Source organism: Jaculus jaculus, chromosome 1 (genome assembly GCF_020740685.1).
Source record: "Jaculus jaculus isolate mJacJac1 chromosome 1, mJacJac1.mat.Y.cur, whole genome shotgun sequence".
Classification (NCBI taxonomy): Eukaryota; Metazoa; Chordata; class Mammalia; order Rodentia; family Dipodidae; genus Jaculus; species Jaculus jaculus.
This window is the reverse complement of record NC_059102.1, coordinates 46,125,613-46,144,131: the sequence shown is the minus strand read 5'-3', so window position 1 is coordinate 46,144,131 and position 18,519 is coordinate 46,125,613. Positions and strand designations below refer to the sequence as shown.

Genomic DNA, 18,519 nt, shown 5'->3' with positions numbered 1-18,519 from the left:
AGCCCTCATAATGTAACTCAAAAGTTAAAAGTTCTGGTTAATTATCCTTTTACACTTTTCTTTATGTATGCTTATACTTATTTTTCACTAGAATCATTTTTCTAAAAATATTTTTATTTGTGAGAAGGCAGGATATGAATGAATGAATATGGGTGCACCAGGGCCTCTTGCCACTGCAGTTGAACTCCAGATGCACAATCCAGTTTGTGCATCTGGCTTTACCTGGGTCCTAGAAAATTGAACGTATCCTTGCAGGCTTTGCAGTTAAGTGCTTTCAACTGCTGAGTCATCTCCCTAGCCACCCCCACCCACCCAAATATGGAATGCTTCAGTAATTTGCATGTTTCTTAATTGTTCCAATTTTAGTGCATGTATTGCCGTGTGTGTGTGTGTGTGTGTGTGTGTGTGTGTGTGTATGTATACACGTGTGAGTGAGGGCATGTGGGTATTACCACTGCCCATGTGAGGAGGTCAGAGTACAACTGAGTGTTGATCCTCACTTTCCACTTTATTTTGAGATATTGTCTTTGTCTGCCAATTTACCATAGTAGGGCTGGGATTCTAGACCTATGTAGTCTCAGGGTGGCCTCAAACTCATGGTGGTCCACCTACCTCTGCCTCCCAAGTGCTGGGATTAAAGGCGTGTGCCACCACGCCCAGCTTATATTTCTGTTTTAACATATATACTTAAAAAATATTTTAATTAATTTTTGTATTTGAGAGAGTAAGAGGGACAGTGGACACTCCAGGGCCTCTTGCTCTGCAAGCATACTCCAGGTATATGGGCCATTTTGTGCATCTGGCTTCATGTGCGTATGGGGACTCAAACTCAGGCCATCAGACTTTGCAAGCAAGTGTCTTTAACCACTGAACCATCTCTCCAGTACTATGTTTTGTTTTCTTGAGACAGGATATTATATTTGTAGCCCTGGCTACCTGAGAACTCACTCTATAACTCATGCTAGACTTGGACACATTGCAGTCCTGTTTCAGTTGCCAGATGACATATTTTTTTTGACAGTTTTTATGCCTGTACATAATGTTTTTTTTTTTTTTTTTGGTTCTTTGATTTTTCGAGGTAGGGTCTCACTCTAGCCCAGGCTGACCTGGAATTCACTATGGAGTGTCAGGGGGGCCTCGAACTCATGGCAATCCTCCTACCTCTGCCTCCTGAGTGCTGGGATTAAAGGCGTGTGCCACCACGCCCGGCCATAATGTCTTTTGATCATAATACCCTCCCATTATATTTTTTGTCTCCCCCACCCCTGCCCACAGAATCCCTTCTACTTAACTAGTCCCTTTCCTACTTCGATATTTTTTCCCCTGTGTGTGTTTGAGCTTGATTAGGGTTGTTTGCAAATGCAACTTACCTGTGGATATACCATTGAAGAAAATCTCTCCCCTAACCCCAGCAATTCTTAACTACCAGTAACTCCTCAGGGAGGGGTGGGGCCCTCATGTCCTTCACCATACATGTTCACAAACCCAGTCATAAGAAGTCTGAGGTTCGAGGCTCGGTTCCCCAGGTCCCACGTTAGCCAGATACACAAGGGGGCGCACGCGTCTGGAGTTCGTTTGCAGAGGCTGGAAGCCCTGGCACGCCCATTCTCTCTCTCTCCCTCTATCTGTCTTTCTCTCTGTGTCTGTCGCTCTCAAATAAATAAAAAAAAAAAAAAGTCTGAGGTTATGTGTGCAGCAGCCGTGTCCTGTTAGGAAGGCAACATCTCACAGCACTCCTCATCCTCTGCCTATTCAGTTCCCTCCTCCCCTCTTCTGCAGTGTTTCCTGAGACTTGCAGAGGGTGATGAGGACCCTTCAGTTAGCAGTGAGCAATTCACAGTTACTCTGTGCGTTCTGATGAGTTGCGAATCTCCCAGGTAATTAGTGACAACTGCAAAAACAAGCTTCTTCACCACACTGAGAAAAGCACTGTTGTCAGCATGGTTTGGACTTGTACTGGAGTGGTGCAAGCGGGAGCCCGTGACTTCTTGCAGTCTTAGTTCCTGGTGCAATCAGGTTGGGACATGTTAATGCTAGTGTTCCCACTTGTGTCTGCTGGCCTTCCTGGCTTTTGTTTCTCCTGATCCTGCGAGGCTGGTTGGTATCTATGTGAAGAAGCACTTGCCCATAGTTTCCAGGGCTCTTGCAGGTTCCAGTGGTTAGTTCCAACAGGATAAGCATATCTGCTCTAGTAGTTGCCAGTTTCCTTCTGCTTCTCCTTGGAGATATCATCTGGCCAACCAGTTTTAGTGACTACATTATCAATAAAAATGTTTAGAGGGTGGCTGGAGAAATGGCTTAGTGGTTAAGCACTTTCCTGTGAAGCCTAAGGACCCTAGTTCGAGGCTCAATTCTCCAGGACCCACGTAAGCCAGTGTACAAGGTGGCGCATGCATTGAGTTCGTTTGTAGTGGCTGGAGGCCCTGGTGCGCCCATTCTTTCTCTCTCTGCCTCTTGCTGTCTCTGTCTGTCATTCTCAAATTTAAAAAAAAAAAGTTTTGAGGGCTAGAGAGATCACTGGCTCAGTGGCTAAAGGCACCCGATTGCAAAGCTTGATGGTCTGAGTTCAATTCCCCAGTACCCATATAAAGCCAGGAACACAAAGTGGCACATGTATTTGGAGTTTGATTGTAGTGGCGGGCGTCCCTGAAACACCCATACTCACTCCCTCTGCCTCTGTATCTTTGTCTTTCAAATAAAAACATAAAATATTTTTGAAAACCTTGTTGCAAAATTTCCCCAGAATTATACTTATTTTTATTGTATTGCCTGCATGCTCACTGTGTGAAAGATTTTTTAAGTAATAGTTTTTTTTTTTTGTTTGTTTTTGTTTTTCGAGGTAGTGTTTCACTCTAGTTTATAATGACCTGGAATTCACTATGTAGTCTCAGGGTGACCTCAAACTCACCATGATCCTCCTACCTCTGCCTCCTGAGAACTGGGATTAAAGGCGTGCAACACCATGCCTGGATTAGTCATTTTTTTTATGGACAGATTCTAGACCTTGTTTTATCAACTGATTTAGAAGAGTGTGCTCATTCTTTTCCCATGGACACATAAGCCCAAAATAATTTGGAAGTTAACCTCAATGTGCTGATTAACTGTTGGTCTGGGGTCACTGTTTCATAACTTGTGAAAGTAGATTTTTCAGTGATAAAGTTTCATTTAACACTAAGGTGTTCTTGTTTTTCTTTCCAACTACCTGCCCAACTGATGTTAGACAGTATATTTGGCAAGCATGATATCATTTTAAAAAGGGGAAAGTGACTGAGTCATTCTGGCAGGTATGAATGGGAGGAAGAAACAAAATAGCACTCAGAGATGGTTGAACTGCTGTGGAGCTAGCTCTGTCATAGTTGTCATTTCTTTCTCAGGATTTTGTCACCTACATAAACAAATCCTTTTTACTTAAATTTCATTTCATGACTCTATTTATTACTGTCTCCTGGGAGTCAAAGAACTACTGATTTTATAATATAAAATAGCATTTTTGTTTTTCCAAAATAGATGTTTTTTTTTGTTCTTTTTTGAGGTAGGGTCTCACTGTAGCCCAGGCTGACCTGGAATTCACTATGGAGTCTCAGGGTGGCCTCGAACTCATGGTGTCTTTCTACCTCTGCCTCCCGAGTGCTGGGATTAAAGGCGTGTGCCACCATGCCCAGCCCTAAAATAGATGAGTTTTAGTTCTTGCTGGTACCATATCCTTTTTTAAAAATATTTTTTAAATTTTTATTTATTTGAGAGTGACAGACAGAGAAAGAGCGCAGAGAGAGATTGGGGGGGGGGGGAGGGAGAGAGGGAGAGAGGGAAAGAGAATGGGCGCGACAGGGCCTCCAGCCACAGCAGACGAACTCCAGATGTGTGCGCCCCCTTGTGCATCTGCCTAACATGGGTATGAGGGAATCAAGCCTCAAACCGGGGTCTTTAGGCTTCACAGGCAAGCGCCTAACTGCTAAGCCATCTCTCCAGCCTGGTACCATGTCTTGATTGCTTAACAGCCTTGCATTTGACTGTTGAGTTTTACCCCTTGCTCTTACTTGATAAGACCATAGTCTGTGCTTCTGTTGCAGCTTTTTTAAGTTTGTTACCATCTTTGTCTTAAAACATAAAAATCTAAGGAAGTCATCTAGCAGTGAAGTTTTAAGCTGCTTGGAAACTCTTTCTTTTTGAATACACATTGTCTAAAAGTTTAGGTTAAAACTACTTTTCTGGGCATTCCTAAGCTATGAGACAGTAGTGGTTGTCTTTCAGAAATTTGGATTACAAAACAATTAATTGTTGAGTTTCTAGGATGGAAACTTAACTTTTAAATAAAAATATAAGAAGTAACCCAGGGTGGTGATGTGCTATAATCTCAGTACTTGGAAGACTGAGCAGGAGGATTGCTGTAAATCAAGGCTGCCTGGACTACATAGTGAGAACCAGGCCAGTCATGGGTACAGGATGAGATCCTCTTTCAGAAAACATGGGGAGATGACTCAGAGGTGAAAAAGTGCTTGTAATAGCCTGCCAGTCCAGATTTGGCATAGGTTCAAATCTTCATTCTCATTCTGTCTTTCTTTCTCTAAATAAAAAATATACAAAAAGAAAACTGCTAAAAAGTAAATGTGACCCATTTACAAAATATTAAATAAAGAATTATTATTTTAGTAGGATTTCATTCTAGCACAGGCTGACCTGGGATTCACTGTGTAGTCTAGGGTGGTCTTGAACTCACAGTGATCCTCCTACCTCTGCTTCCCTAGTGTTGGGATTAAAGGCATGTGCCACCATGCCTGGCAAAAAATAGAATTATGTATGAAACAATTTTGTTAGTGCATTCTTATTTTTCTTTTCAAAGTACATTGTGTTACTTTTGTTTTACTTATTCATTTACTTTTGAGTCAGGGTCTTAGAGCATTGTCTAGTCTGATCTTGAACTTGTGTGCTCATATGGTCTTTGGCGAACATGGACTTGTCACTGCACCTGACTGGCAGCACATTTTAAATGTGACTTTCCATATAAGGATCTTAGGCTTTTCAGTTATCTTCAAATGCTATTCCTTTGTCATTGTGATCAGTTGTTTTTAGGTAGAACTTCATTACAAAATAATTTAACAAATTTGGAAGTTAAGATTTTTTATGATATACTATTGAGAGGTAATTTGTATAGTTTTTATATTATAGCTTTCTATGTGGGATTTAATTTTAATTCTTTTGCTTTAGGTTGATACATCTTTAGTCGTCAGTAAATCAGCTTGTAGTGAAGCAGTTGGAATGCCTAAGAGCAGTAGGACTGAAGCCTATTCAGAAAGAAAAAGACTAAGTGAAAGTGAACTTCAACAAGATGAGCCACCGGTGAAAAAAGGTACTATTGTACTTTCCATAGGAAGCTTCTCATACAAAATTAGTAGGTAGAAAACTTGTAACTAATAGGAAATTGCTTAATGGAAAAAAATATTTAATTACATGAATTTTTAGGTTAACATGTTATAAACTATCTGGAGGATGAATATCTTGAAACCATAATCTTGAGAGGCCTAAGGATTTTATCAAGAGAAGTCATAAAATTAAAAAAAATTATAAAATAAGCGATCATGCAGTTTTCCCTTATATTTTGTAGTATCTGAAGGATCATTCATAAATGCTTATGCTTTTTCCTTTTTATAATTCACAGCTTCAGCTAATCATGTTAGTACTAGTGAGAGGGAACCTGATTTGTAAGTAGCATGGCAGAGTTTGATTGTAAAAGATCTTTTGTGATTTTACAAATTCTGTTCATTGAGCAAATTAATTACATATAATCCATGGGGTCCTGTCATCTGCCAAGTAGGATGTACAAGAGATGTATAACTATATACTATATTGATCAGGAAGATAATAACTAAAAGTATATATATATTTTTTTTCTTTTTTCCAAGGAAAGGCATCTCTCTAGGCCAGGCTGATCTGGAATTAGTCTTAGGTTAGCCTCAAACTCACAGTAATTTTCCTACCTGAGCCTCACAAGTGCTAGTACTGGGATTAAAGGTGTGCACCACCATATCCGGTTAAAAGATTTCTTTCTTTCTTTTGTCTTTTGGTTTTTCCAGGTAGGGTTTCACATTTGTCCAGGCTGATAGGTAATTCACTATGTAGTCTCACTGTGGCCTTGAACATTCATGGTGATCTTCCTACCTCTGCCTCCAGGGTGCTGGGATTAAAGGTGTGCATCACCCCACCTGCCTTGTTTCTTTTTTAGCAAAAGATTCTTTTTTTGTTTTTTGTTTTTCGAGGTAGGGTTTCACTTTAACTCAGGCTGACCTGGAATTCACTATGTAGTCTCAGGGTGGCCTCGAATTTAGGGTAATCCTCCTACCTCTGCCTCCCGAGTGCTGGGATTAAAGACGTGCGCCATCACGCCTGGCTAGCAAAAGATTCTTAATAAGCAAGATTTAAAGTCAAACCTCCCTTAGCTCTTTTGCTGTCATGATACTCATTTTACATTATGCTTTGCTTAGGGCTTATAAACCTAAGGAATTGGAGTCTTAGAAATGTAGCCGACTAGTAACAAATGTACGTGAATTCCACAAATAAATGACCATGAAAGTGAATCAAAGTCATAAGGGCATGTAGAATTGATGAATTGATTGTGTTGGAACAATGGCTTTCTTTTTTTTTTCTTGGTGGAGTTGCATAATTATGAATATGTGTGTTTGGATGTATTTAAAAGAAAATTCACACATAAACATCAGACCATAAAGTAGGACAACAGAAAATAAAAAGAAACTATGAATCAAACCCTTACCTGTTTTGAAGTGCTAGGATGTGACACAGTTTTACTGAAATAGAAATTACATGAAAATATAAAGGATTTGTAGGTATAGACTTGTGTATCTAGAAGATTGAGAATTATCTTTCAAGTCTTAATCTTATAACCCAAAAGGAAAACTTAAAGGAATGAGAGTTGTTCTAAGCAGTTGTATAGTGAGATTTGATTTATCAAAACGAATGTTAAGGATAAAATTGTGATTAGTAGGGGCTGGGGAGATAGCCTAGCTGTTAAAAGTGCTTTCTTGCAAAGTTGGCTTGCTTGGGTTCAATTCATCAACCATATAAAGCCAGTCAGGCATCTGTTTATAGCAGCAAGAGACCACGTGCACACATTTTAAAAATGTAGCTAATGGTATATCTCTGATTCTTCTTTTTCTGATAAAATAATTTTTAAAAATTTTATTTGAGAGAGAGGATGGATGGGCATGCCAGGGCCTCCTGCTGCTGTAAATGAGCCTACGACAGGTGCCATTCTGTGGAATTAAACCCAGGCTATCAGGTTTTGTAATCAAGCACCTTTAACCACTGAGCCAGTGCTCCAGCCTAATAAAAATCATTTTAATTTTTTGACAGTTTTCATTCACGTACATGATGTGTTTTGATCATATCCCCTCCCATTACTTGTTTCCCTTTTTTCCCATACCCCTTTAACTGAACCCCTTCTTCCTTCCAAGAAGTCCCTCTTCTATATTGAAAATTGCTTTATTTATATACCATTTAAAAATGGCTTAACATCTTATATATTCACTCATTTGAGCCTCTTAGCCCTAATCTTAAAATAAGTAGGGCAAGCAGAGATGTTCTTCTAGAAATGTAGATAATTAGTCTGAATAAACCATTTAACCTAACTGAAACGTCGGTACAGATGTGCAACTGTCTGCCTCTAAAGCACAGTGCTTACTGTCATCTTCACAATACCCATGATACAGGTGATGTTAGTACTATTTCCATTTGTGAAAACAATCGATTAAATACTGTATTGGTGAGTTAGTAATAGGCCTATATTCTATGACTTAGTATTATATGACTTCTGAGAATTTTAACCATTTCTCCTCCAATTTTAACAGAAAAAAATAAGGCATTCAATTTATAAGTCATTGCCATAGGATCATTATACATTAAGACTGTCATTTTTGGACACAGGCATTTGCCTAGAATGTTTCATTGTAATTCTTTTCCTTGTTTCTCATTTAAATAGATAGATAAAGGTAAGTAGTTATAGGTAGATAAAGGTTTGTGGAATAAAACTTAACACAACACTAGAAGGATCTGAGGGAAGGTAAAGCAGCTGATAGTACTGCTCAGAAGTAGTTGCTAGCGCTTGGCCATGCTTGTTCTACCTCTGCTGTGGTTCCTGAAACTGTAAGCTTTATATAAATGGACATATTTATGATTTACTACCCAGTATTTTTTTCTTTCAAAAGTTTATTTCGGTTTTTAATTAAAAGTTTACTTCGCTGTTTGTCATGTTTGAAGTTTAGATTACTTGTATGGTAACTTTTTGGTTTTATTCTTGTTTGCTATATTAATACCAGTTTTCTTATTTTTAAAGGATTTATACTTGTTACTTCAGTTACCACTGAAGATCAAGCAAAAAGGGGAGAAATACAACAGACCATTTCACAAGGTGTAGAAGACATTAGAGTTTTACAAGAGACCAGCGAAGAGCTGAAATCACACTTGCTTCTTGTTGAGAATGAACTTAAAAGTGAAATTGCAGAAAAAGTAGAATTAAATAAACAGATTGTTAGTCTTCAGCAGGAACTTGCCTCTTATGAAAAAAAGAGTTCAGCTTCAAGTACCGAGGTCCAGCAAATCCAGGCCAGTTATGAGAGTGCAATTGCTGAGTTACACGTGCAGAAAGGTGTGAATCAAGAGCAGGAGGAAAAGATCAGGAAGTTGTCAGAGGAGGTAGAAGCTGCTGCCAGAAGCATCAGAAACAACATTTCCCAAATAAAATTAATGCAAGCAATAATAGATAAACTACGTTCACTTGATTCAGCTTCTCAGATATCAAACATAGACTCACTTAATCTCCATGATCTGTCAAATGGTTCTCAGGAGGATAATTTGCTGAATGCACAATTCCACCTTTCGGGTGATGACATTTTGTTAAGTAAGCAGGTTCAAGAGCATCACATTCAAGAACTCAATAAGGAAGGTTATTTCCACTCTAGTATCGAAGCCATTTGGGAAGAATGTAAGGAGATTCTGAAGGCTTCCTCAAAAAAAAGTCACCAGATTAGGGAATTAGAACAACAAATTGAAACCTTGCAGGCAGAAGTAAAATGTTGCAAGGATGAAAACAATGAGTTGAAAGCAAAAGAGAGGGAAGAGAAAAATCAAGAGGACCTACTGCAGGAGAGAGACCGTCTTATTCAGCAGTTTAAAGAAGAGATGCAAGAAAAAGATGCTAGGCTTGATGTTCAAGTCCAACTTGTGGGTGAAGGAAAGAAAGCTCTTTCAGAGCTTACCCAAGACGTTACTTCCTATAAGGCAAAAATAAAGGAACTTGAAATAATGTTAGAGACTAAGAAAGATGAATGTGGAAATTTAGCTAAGTTACAGGAGGACATTTTGGAAAAGGAATCTATCATCTTAAAGCTAGAAGGGTATCTGGAAGAATCTCAAGCAAATCTCCAGGATTCCATCAAAAACACCAGAGATTTAAAGGAAAAGGATTTCAAACTGAAAGAAGAAATCACACAATTAACCATTAATTTACAAGATGTGAAAAATTCACTTCAGTTAAAGGAAGAAGAACAAGAAACTAATATGCAAGAAACAGAAAGGTAAGCTAAATCTTATTTACCTAAGATAGGCAAATTATTCATTTTATGTATTTTTATTATTTTTTTGGTTTGTTTTTTTCAGGTCGGGTTTCACTCTGGCTCAGGCTGATCTGGAATTTCAGTATGTAGTCTCAGGGTGGCCTTGAACTCATGGTGATCCTCCTATCTCTGCCTCCTGAGTGCTAGGATTTTATAAAGGTGTACACCACCATGCCTGGCTTATTTTATGTAATTTTTAATATATTTTTTAAACAATAAGATCGTCCTAACTTGATCTGTTAAAGTGTAGCATGTATGATGAGTAAACAACTTTGTTCATTAATCTGTTAGAAGACAAAATTTTAGGCAGTGAAATATACTTAAAAATCTCTTGATAACAATGGGGTGGCAAAGATATGAGGATTCCTACAGTCACTACACTAGCCAGTTAGTCTTGCTACATTGGTGGGATCCAGGTCAGTGAGAGACCCTGTCTCAGAAAGGTGGATGCCATACCTGAGGATAACACCTGAGATTGTCTTCTGACCTCTACAAGCTCGGGTGCATGTACCTCGCCCACACACTCACAATGCTAACTGCATGCCATGCAAAAACATCTCATGAAATCCTCAGAAGCACTTATTCATAGCGTGTGTAGTCTACAATTAGGAAATTGTTGCCAATTCACACAATATCCCTAAATAGTTAATAGTGTCTAACTATAGAAAAGTGCTTTGTGGGCTGGAGAGATGGCTTAGCAGTTAAGCGCTTGCCTGTGAAGCCTAAGGACCCCGGTTCGAGGCTTGATTTCCCAGGACCCATGTTAGCCAGATGCACAAGGGGGCGCATGCATCTGGAGTTCGTTTGCAGTGGCTGGAGGCCCTGGCACGCCTGTTCTCTTTCTTTCTCTGCCTGTCTTTCTCTCTCTTTCACTCTCAAATAAAAAATAAAAAATTAAAAAAAAAAGAAAAGTGCTTTGTGATTTCTTTTTTTTTAGGTTGACAGAGGAGCTGGCTGCAAGCTCAGCTCTTATTCAGAATCTCAGAGCAGATCTTGAAAGGAAGGAAGAAGATTATGCTGAGCTGAAAGACAAACTCACTGATGCCAAAAAGCAGATTGCACAGGTACAGAAAGAGGTAGGTCATTTCAGTTTGTGTTCAGTAGTTTAATGTGATAGATCATTTCTTTTCTTAAAATTCTTGTTGTTTGTTTTTTGAGGTAGGGTCTCACTCTAGCCTAGGCTGACCTGGAATTCACTAGGTAATCTCAGGGTGTCCTCAAACTCATGATCCTCCTACCTCTGCCTCCCTAGTGCTGGGATTAAAGGCGCCCGGCTTAAAATTTTTAAAATAATAACTACTCATTTATTTGACAGAGAGGGGGGAGGGAGGGAGAATATGAATGCATCAAGGTCTACTGCCACTGCAAATAAATTCTAGATGTATGTACCTCTTTGCATCTTGCTTTATGTGGGTCAGGCCATCATGCCTTGCATATAAGTGCCTTTCTCCCAAGATCAGTTTAGACATTAATTTTAGGACTAATAGAACATTTAAGAACTTAAGAATTATTTATTTATTTGAGACAGAGAGGGGGAGAGAATGAGAGTGGGCGTGCCAAGGCTTCTAGTCACTGCAAACGAACTCCAGATGTAGGCGCCATCATGTGCATCTGGCTTACGTGGGACTTTCAGAATTGACCCTTGGTCCTTTTGCTTTGTAGGCAAGTGTCTTAATGGCTAAACCATCTCTCCAGCCCTAGAATTTTTTCTTTCCTTTTCAGTTTTTTTTATTATCAACTTCCATGATTATAAAAAATATTCCATGCTAATACCCTCCCTCCTCCCACTTCCCCTTTGTAACTCCATTCTCCATCATATCCCTTCCCCTTCTCAATCAATCTCTCTTTTATTATTTTTTTTCCAAATTTTTTTTAACAACTTCCATGATTATAAAAAATATCCCATGGTAATACCCTCCCTCCCCCTGCTTTTCCCTTTTAAACTCCATTCTCCATCATATCCCCTCCCCTTCTCAATCAGTCTCTTTTATTTTGATATCATGTTCTTTTCCATCTCTTATGCTGTTCTTATGTAAGTAGTGTCAGGCACTGTGAGGTTATGGATATCCAGGCCATTTTGTGTCTGCAGGGAGCACGTTGTAAGGAGTCCTACCCTTCCTTTGGCTGTTATATTCCCTCTTTTTTTAAAATTTATTTTGGTTTATTTTTATTTATTTATTTGAGAGTGACAGCAAGAGAACGAGGTAGAGAGAGAGAGAGAGAATGGGCGTGCCAGGGCCTCCAGCCACTGAAGACGAATTCCAGATGTGTGCACCCCCTTGTGCATCTGGCTAACGTGGGTCCTAGGGAATCGAGCCTCGAACCGAGGTCCTTAGGCTTCACAGGCAAGCGCTTAGCCGCTAAGCCATCTCTTTAGCCCTTATATTCTTTCTACCACCTCTTCCACATTAGACCCTGAACCTTGGAAGGTGTGATAGAGATATTGCAGTACTGAACACTGCGGTCATTTCTTTCCATCACCGTGATGCCTTCTGAGTCATCCCAAGGTCACTGCCATCTGAAAAGAGAAGATTCTCTACTGAAAGTGAGAGTGGCATTAACATAAGGGCATGAACATTAAGAGAAGTGCTTACTGGTCAGTTTGATAAGCATAGTATATACATTTAACCAGACAGCAGCAGACGTTACATCCCTAGGGCTCATGACTACCCCTGTTTTAAGTTTTCAGTATCAGGGATGTATTCCCTCCAATGGAGTGGGCCTCCAGTCCAATTAGAGGGCAGTTGCTTTCCACCATGACAGACCTGTCACTATTGCACCCGCTGGCTCATTTGGCCTGGCTGCCAAAATATAAGGCTTGCACTGTCCACTATTGAGTATCTTCACTGGTGATTTCTGTCTCTCCCATTGAACTGCATGCAAAATGGCTTCTTCTAGCTTTCTGTCAGTTGGTCTACATGGAGGAGGTTCTCAGCTCAGTTCCAGCAGGATTTCTCAGTGGTATTGCAGCCCAAGTATGTGGAATCTTCAGTAATAGGGTCTTACCATCTATTCCTGGTGGGGAACAAGGGCCTCAGCAATGGCCTATAATGTTTTGGGGGCATCAGGGACCTCCCTGGCCAACAACTCACTGGAGGTATCCCATCCCTGGCACTGAAAATTTTCTAGCAACAATCTATGGCTCCTGAGTGTCCCACTGTCCCAAGAAGTAGGTTTCCATATGATTTATTTATATCTTCTTAGATTTTGATTAGCCATCTCTCATCCTTTCCTTTTCTCAATTTCTTCCCCTGATCTCACTTGGGCCTTTTCACACCCATTAACCTATTCTGCTTACATATATACAATACCATCATTTTTTTTTTTTAATGATGAAAATGTTTAATTTACAAAAGAAAATATAGAACGCTTAAACCATCTTAAAACAAATTGAAAAAGGCACACATTTAGAAAAACACAGGCCTTACATAGCACTAGAATCATTTTTTATTTTCTTTTATAACTGCTAAATTCAGGTCACTCCAAGAAATCTATTTCTTTTGTATATATTGGAAGGTACAGAATGATTTTTTTTCTTTTTCCTTCCCTTGAGGCTGTGCCTCTCTCAAGTCCAGAGTAGCCTGGAACTCACTAATCCCTGGCTGGTTTCACCTACCTCAGCTTCCCATGTGTTGGGAATTAAAGGAGTGTGCCACCATACTCACTCTGTATGACTTTTATTTTTTTGTGTTACTTTTATAGTAATGGTTTTTAAAAATATTTATTTACAGAGAAAATGAATGCCATGCCAGGGCCTCTAGCCATTGCAAACAAACTCCAGATGTATGCACCATTTTGTTTATCTGGTTTTACTTGGTACTGGTGAATTGAACCCAGACTTTCAGGCTTTGTAAACAAGTACTTTTCACTGCTGAACCATGTCTCCAGCTCAATAAGAGTAAAATTTTTAATGTAATTTTTTTTTTCAATGCTGGTGATGGAGCCCAGGGCCTTGTTTCGCAACACAAGCTCTCTACCCCTGAGCTGCATCCCCTGCCTTACAGTTTTAAAGTGAGGGATTCAGTAACACAATTCTCACTGTGAAATATACAGAGGTACAGTTGGTGAGAAAAATCCTCTCTACTTCTCCCAGTCATTTCCCTCCAAAGAATTAATTACCAACAATTATTTTCTTGGCCTCTATTTTTCTTCCTTCTATCATTTTATCTTATCAAAATTCTTATTTAATAGTATATTTAATTTTAGTATTATTCACAGCTTCTTGCAATTGATATTATGAAGAACCTGAGTCACTGGAGAAGTGGCCATAAATTTTAAACAACAAAACAGTTTGATAAATGTTTGATTTTCTTTTTCAAATTTTTTTATTTTTTATTTATTTATTTGAGAGCGACAAAGAGGCAGATAGAGGGAGAGGGAGAGGGAGAGGGAGAGAGGGGGGGATGGGCACACCAGGGCTTCCAGCCACTGCAAATGAAACTCCAGACATGTGTGCCCCCTTGTGCATCTGGCTAACATGGATCCTGGGGAATCAAGCTTCGAACCGGGGTCTTATAGGCAAGTGCTTAGTGGCTAAGCCATCCCTCCAGCCCTGCGCCACCACAATTTCAACAGTCACTTGTTCTCAGCAGCATACCCCATTAGGAATCTCTCCATTAGCAGTTACCACTTATGGCCCATTGCAAGCTCTTCTCCACCAAGGCAGACAGCAATAATCCTCTATGGGGACAAGCACAGATATTTAGCAGCCACTTTGACAGGACCATTCCATCCATTTAATAAAACAACAGCAGTGGCTTCCCTGCTAGGGCCTGTGACCTCCTCAGCCACAGGCTTTTGACAGAGTTTACAGTACCAGACATGAACTCTCTCCTGCAGAGGGGGCTTTGAATCCAATCAGAAAGCTATTGGCTGTACCCACCACAGTTGCGCCACCATTGCACAGGCAGGCGCATCTTGCCTGGCATGTTGGTGATGCAGCACTTGGAGTCCACAACTGGGCAGGACTGCTCATTGCCATTCTTTGCCAGCACCCTACATAGCATCTTCCAGTACCATAGGAGCCAGCCAGCAGCAAGGTGGCTTCCAGCTCCGTCCAAGCTTGGCTGCTCCATGTCTTATGACCAAAACGTGCCACTTCTACAGCAATAGGATTTTACCAACCAACAGCAGTGGTGATAGTCTTTTCATTTTGGGGGTTCTCAGGGACCTCCCTGGCTAGCAAGTCTTAGGAGAGGTAGCCCACCCCTGGCACTGTGACCTTGTATGTTTTTAGGAGATAGTTTTATAAAGTGGTTGATTATTGTAGCAGGTAGTTTGATGTAAAGATGGGACTCAATTTGTGAAACTTAAACAAATATAAATCGTTCAAATTAAACCGATTATCAACAAAAAATTCAACAACACATAATTTTTTTTTTTGGGAAAAATCTATACTCATGCTAATAAACCAGTTCTCTTAATTTAAGGTACTAAAAGGGTAATGCAACTCCCACTGCAAGTGTTTGAAGAATAATTTACATTTTTTCTAAGAGGAAATAAATAAACCATATGGAATCCTACTTTTTTGGACAATGGAACACTCAGAAGCCGTAGATTGTTGCTAGAAAAATTTCAGTGCCAAGAATGGGATACCTCCAGTGAGTTGTTGGCCAGGGAGGTCCCTGATGCCCCAAAACATTATAGGCCATTGCTGAGGCCCTTGGTTCCCACCAGGAATAGATGGTAAGACCCTATTACTGAAGATTCCACATACTTGGGCTGCAATACCACTGAGAAATCCTGCTGGAACTGAGCTGAGAACCTCCTCCATGTAGACCAACTGACAGAAAGCTAGAAGAAGCCATTTTGCATGCAGTTCAATGGGAGAGACAGAAATCACCAGTGAAGATACTCAATAGTGGACAGTGCAAACCTTATATTTTGGCAGCCAGGCCAAATGAGCCAGTGGTGCAATAGTGACAGGTCTGTCATGGTGGAAAGCAACTGCCCTCTAATTGGACTGGAGGCCTGCTCCATTGGAGGGAATACATCCCTGATACTGAAAACTTAAAACAGGGGTAGTCATGAGCCCTAGGGATGTAACGTCTGCTGCTGTCTGGCTAAATGTATATACTATGCTTATCAAACTGACCAGTAAGCACTTCTCTTAATGTTCATGCCCTTATGTTAATGCTACTCTCACTTTTAGTAAATAATCTTCTCTTTTCAGATGGTAGTGACCTTGGGACTAGTATTTTATTTACTTATTTATTTGAGAGAGACACAGGGAAAGAATGTTATGCCAGGGTGTTGGAGTCAGGTTCTCTTTGCTGATTGAAATCACCCAACCAAGAACAACTTTTGGGGAAAAGGGACTTATTTTGGCTTACAGACTCAATGGGATGCTCTACATTGATAGGGAAAATGATGGCATGAGCATAGGGTGGAAAACAGCAATAGGAGAGTGTGCCAAACACTGGCAAGAGGAAACTGGGTATAATACCCATAAGCCTCCCTCCCAACAATACACTGCCTCCAAGAGGTGTTAATTCCCAAATCTCTATCAGCTGGGAACTCAGAATTCAGAGCACCTAAGTTTATGGGGGACGCCTGAATCAAACCACCACACAGGGCCTTTAGCAAATGAATACCAGACACATGGGTCACCTTATGCATTTGACTTACATTGGTCCTGGAGAATTGAACCTGGGTCTTCTTGCTTTGCAAGCACCTTAACTTCTAAGCCACCTCTCTAGCCATTAAATTTCTTTATAAATATTGCTTTATAGGTTGCCGTGATGCGTGATGAAGAGAAATTATTGAGGAATAAAATTAATGAGCTGGAGAAAAAGAAAAACCAGTATTCTCAGGAAATAGATATGAAACAACGAACCATTCAGCAACTCCAGGTAGCAGTTTTGTTTTTGTTGTTTGAAGTCCATTCTGTGATTACATTTTCTTTTCTGATAAACTTAATGTTCACTTTTATTTTTCAGTTAACTCTCTAAGTGCTGGCTCACTGGGGAAGTTAAAGTAGGGGCATTGTGATTTGAGGGGTATCCTGGGCTATAATGAATTGTCGGTCATCCTTGGCTAGTGTGAAATTCTGTCTCAAAAATAAAACACAACATATATGAAATGAAAAATATTGAGCTGGAGTGATTGCTTAGCGGTTAAGCACTTGCCTGTGAAGTCTGAGACCCCGGTTCGAAGCTCAATTCCCCAGGACCCACGTTAGCCAGATGCGTAAGGGGGCGCATGCGTCTGGAGTTCGTTTTCAGTGGCTGAAGGCCCAAGCGCGCCCATTCTCTCTCTCTCTCCCTCTCTGCCTCTTTCTCACTCTGTCGCTCTCAAATAAATAAACAAAAAAATTAAAAAAAGAAATGAAAAATATGTGTCATACTGTACAGCCCATTCTGGACTGGGACTTAATATGTGGTTCCATGCTGGCCTGGATTTCATGGTGATTCTCTTGCCTCATCTTCTTGAATGCTAGGATTTGTGATTGCCTCTGCATCTTGAATGCTGGCATTAGAAAAAGTGGCTATTTTGCACTAGAGAAAGTGGCTATTGCACATCTCTTGTAAATCTAAAATTATTTAACTTAAAATTAAAGGGTAGGCTAGCCTGTATGTAACATTTATTTTTTGAAAACTGACGCATTAAAATTAGTATGCTGGATCGTTATATTGTGTGTTACATGAGTGTAGCTGGCAACAGTAGAAAGTGTGGATTTATATTCTTTTTATGCTTACTTTAAAGCAACCAATGAGTGAAGATTCAGGTAGAAACACACAAGACGTGCTTTTCTTTTTCAAAATTTTTTTTTATGATTTATTTGATGGAGGGAGAGAAAAATGCAGATGGGGGGGGGGGGGCAGAAGAATCTGGGCATGCCAGGGCCTCCGGCCTGTGCAAAGGGACTCCAGACACATGTGCCCCCCTGTGCATCTGGCTTACGTGGGTCCTAGGGAATTGAACATGGGTCCCTAGTTCAATTCCCCAGGACCCAAGTAAGGCAGATACACAAGGGACATACAAATCTGGAGTTCATTTGCAGTGGATGGAGGCCCTGGCGCGCACCAATTCTGTGTCATTCTGTTGTCTTGCCTATTTCTTGCTCTCAAATAAATAAATAAATAATAAATAAATAAATTTGATTTTATTATTTATTTACTTATAAGGAGTTAGGGAGAGAAAGAGAAACTGGGCATGCCAGGGCCTCTTTCTACTGCAGATGAACTCCAGATGCATGTGCGACTTTGTATCTGGCTTTACATGGGCATTGGAGAGTCGAACCTGGTGGTAGCAAGCACCGTTAGCTGCTGAGCTATCTGACCAGCCCTTTTTTGTTTGTTTGTTTGTTTTCTCATTGTCTTTCTAAGTAGGATTTCACTGTAGTCCAGACTGACCTGTAAAACTCACTTTATAGACCTGGGATGGCCTCAAATTCACAGTAATCCTCCTACCTTGGCCTCCCAAGTGCTGGGATTAAAAGGCATGTGCCACCATACCTGGCCACTCTTTTTTTTTTTTTCCTCTTTTCTGTATCCTTTCCTTATTTTATTGGGAATTTTCATACATGAAAAAACTATAATTTGTCATAATCCTCTCCTATTCCCTTCTTGTCCCTCCTTCTCTGTCCCCATTCTACTGACCACCCCCCCCCCCCCCCGCCTTTCTAACTAGCCCTTCTATTTTGATGTCTCTTACTGCCCTCTTACAGTCTGTTTTATGGTGCTAGTGGACTCTATATTTTTCATGTCTGTGGAAGTAACAACAGCTGCTATGAGGTTATAAAAGCACCAGTCACTTGATGTGTGGAGAGTAGTGTCCCAAAATCCTACTCATCACGCTCCTGCTTTTGTCCTGTCTTGTGAGATGTTCCTTGATTCTAGAAGGGTCAGATAGAAGCATCTCATTTGGCTCTGAGTTCTCAGTACATCTTATTCTC

At 40.2% G+C, this 18,519-nt stretch overlaps 1 protein-coding gene across 3 annotated transcripts in view; it reads left to right on the top strand.

Moving 5' to 3' along the window:
- Positions 1-18,519, top strand: part of Kif20b (kinesin family member 20B) — an 84,658-nt gene that overhangs the window by 36,079 nt on the left and 30,060 nt on the right. For all 3 annotated transcript variants that reach the window (XM_045153626.1, XM_045153621.1, XM_045153613.1), the window contains 4 exons: positions 5,206-5,347; positions 8,345-9,584; positions 10,561-10,699; positions 16,355-16,474. In XM_045153626.1, coding sequence (XP_045009561.1) covers positions 5,206-5,347; positions 8,345-9,584; positions 10,561-10,699; positions 16,355-16,474 — 1,641 coding nt within the window. The remainder of the gene's footprint in view (positions 1-5,205; positions 5,348-8,344; positions 9,585-10,560; positions 10,700-16,354; positions 16,475-18,519) is intronic.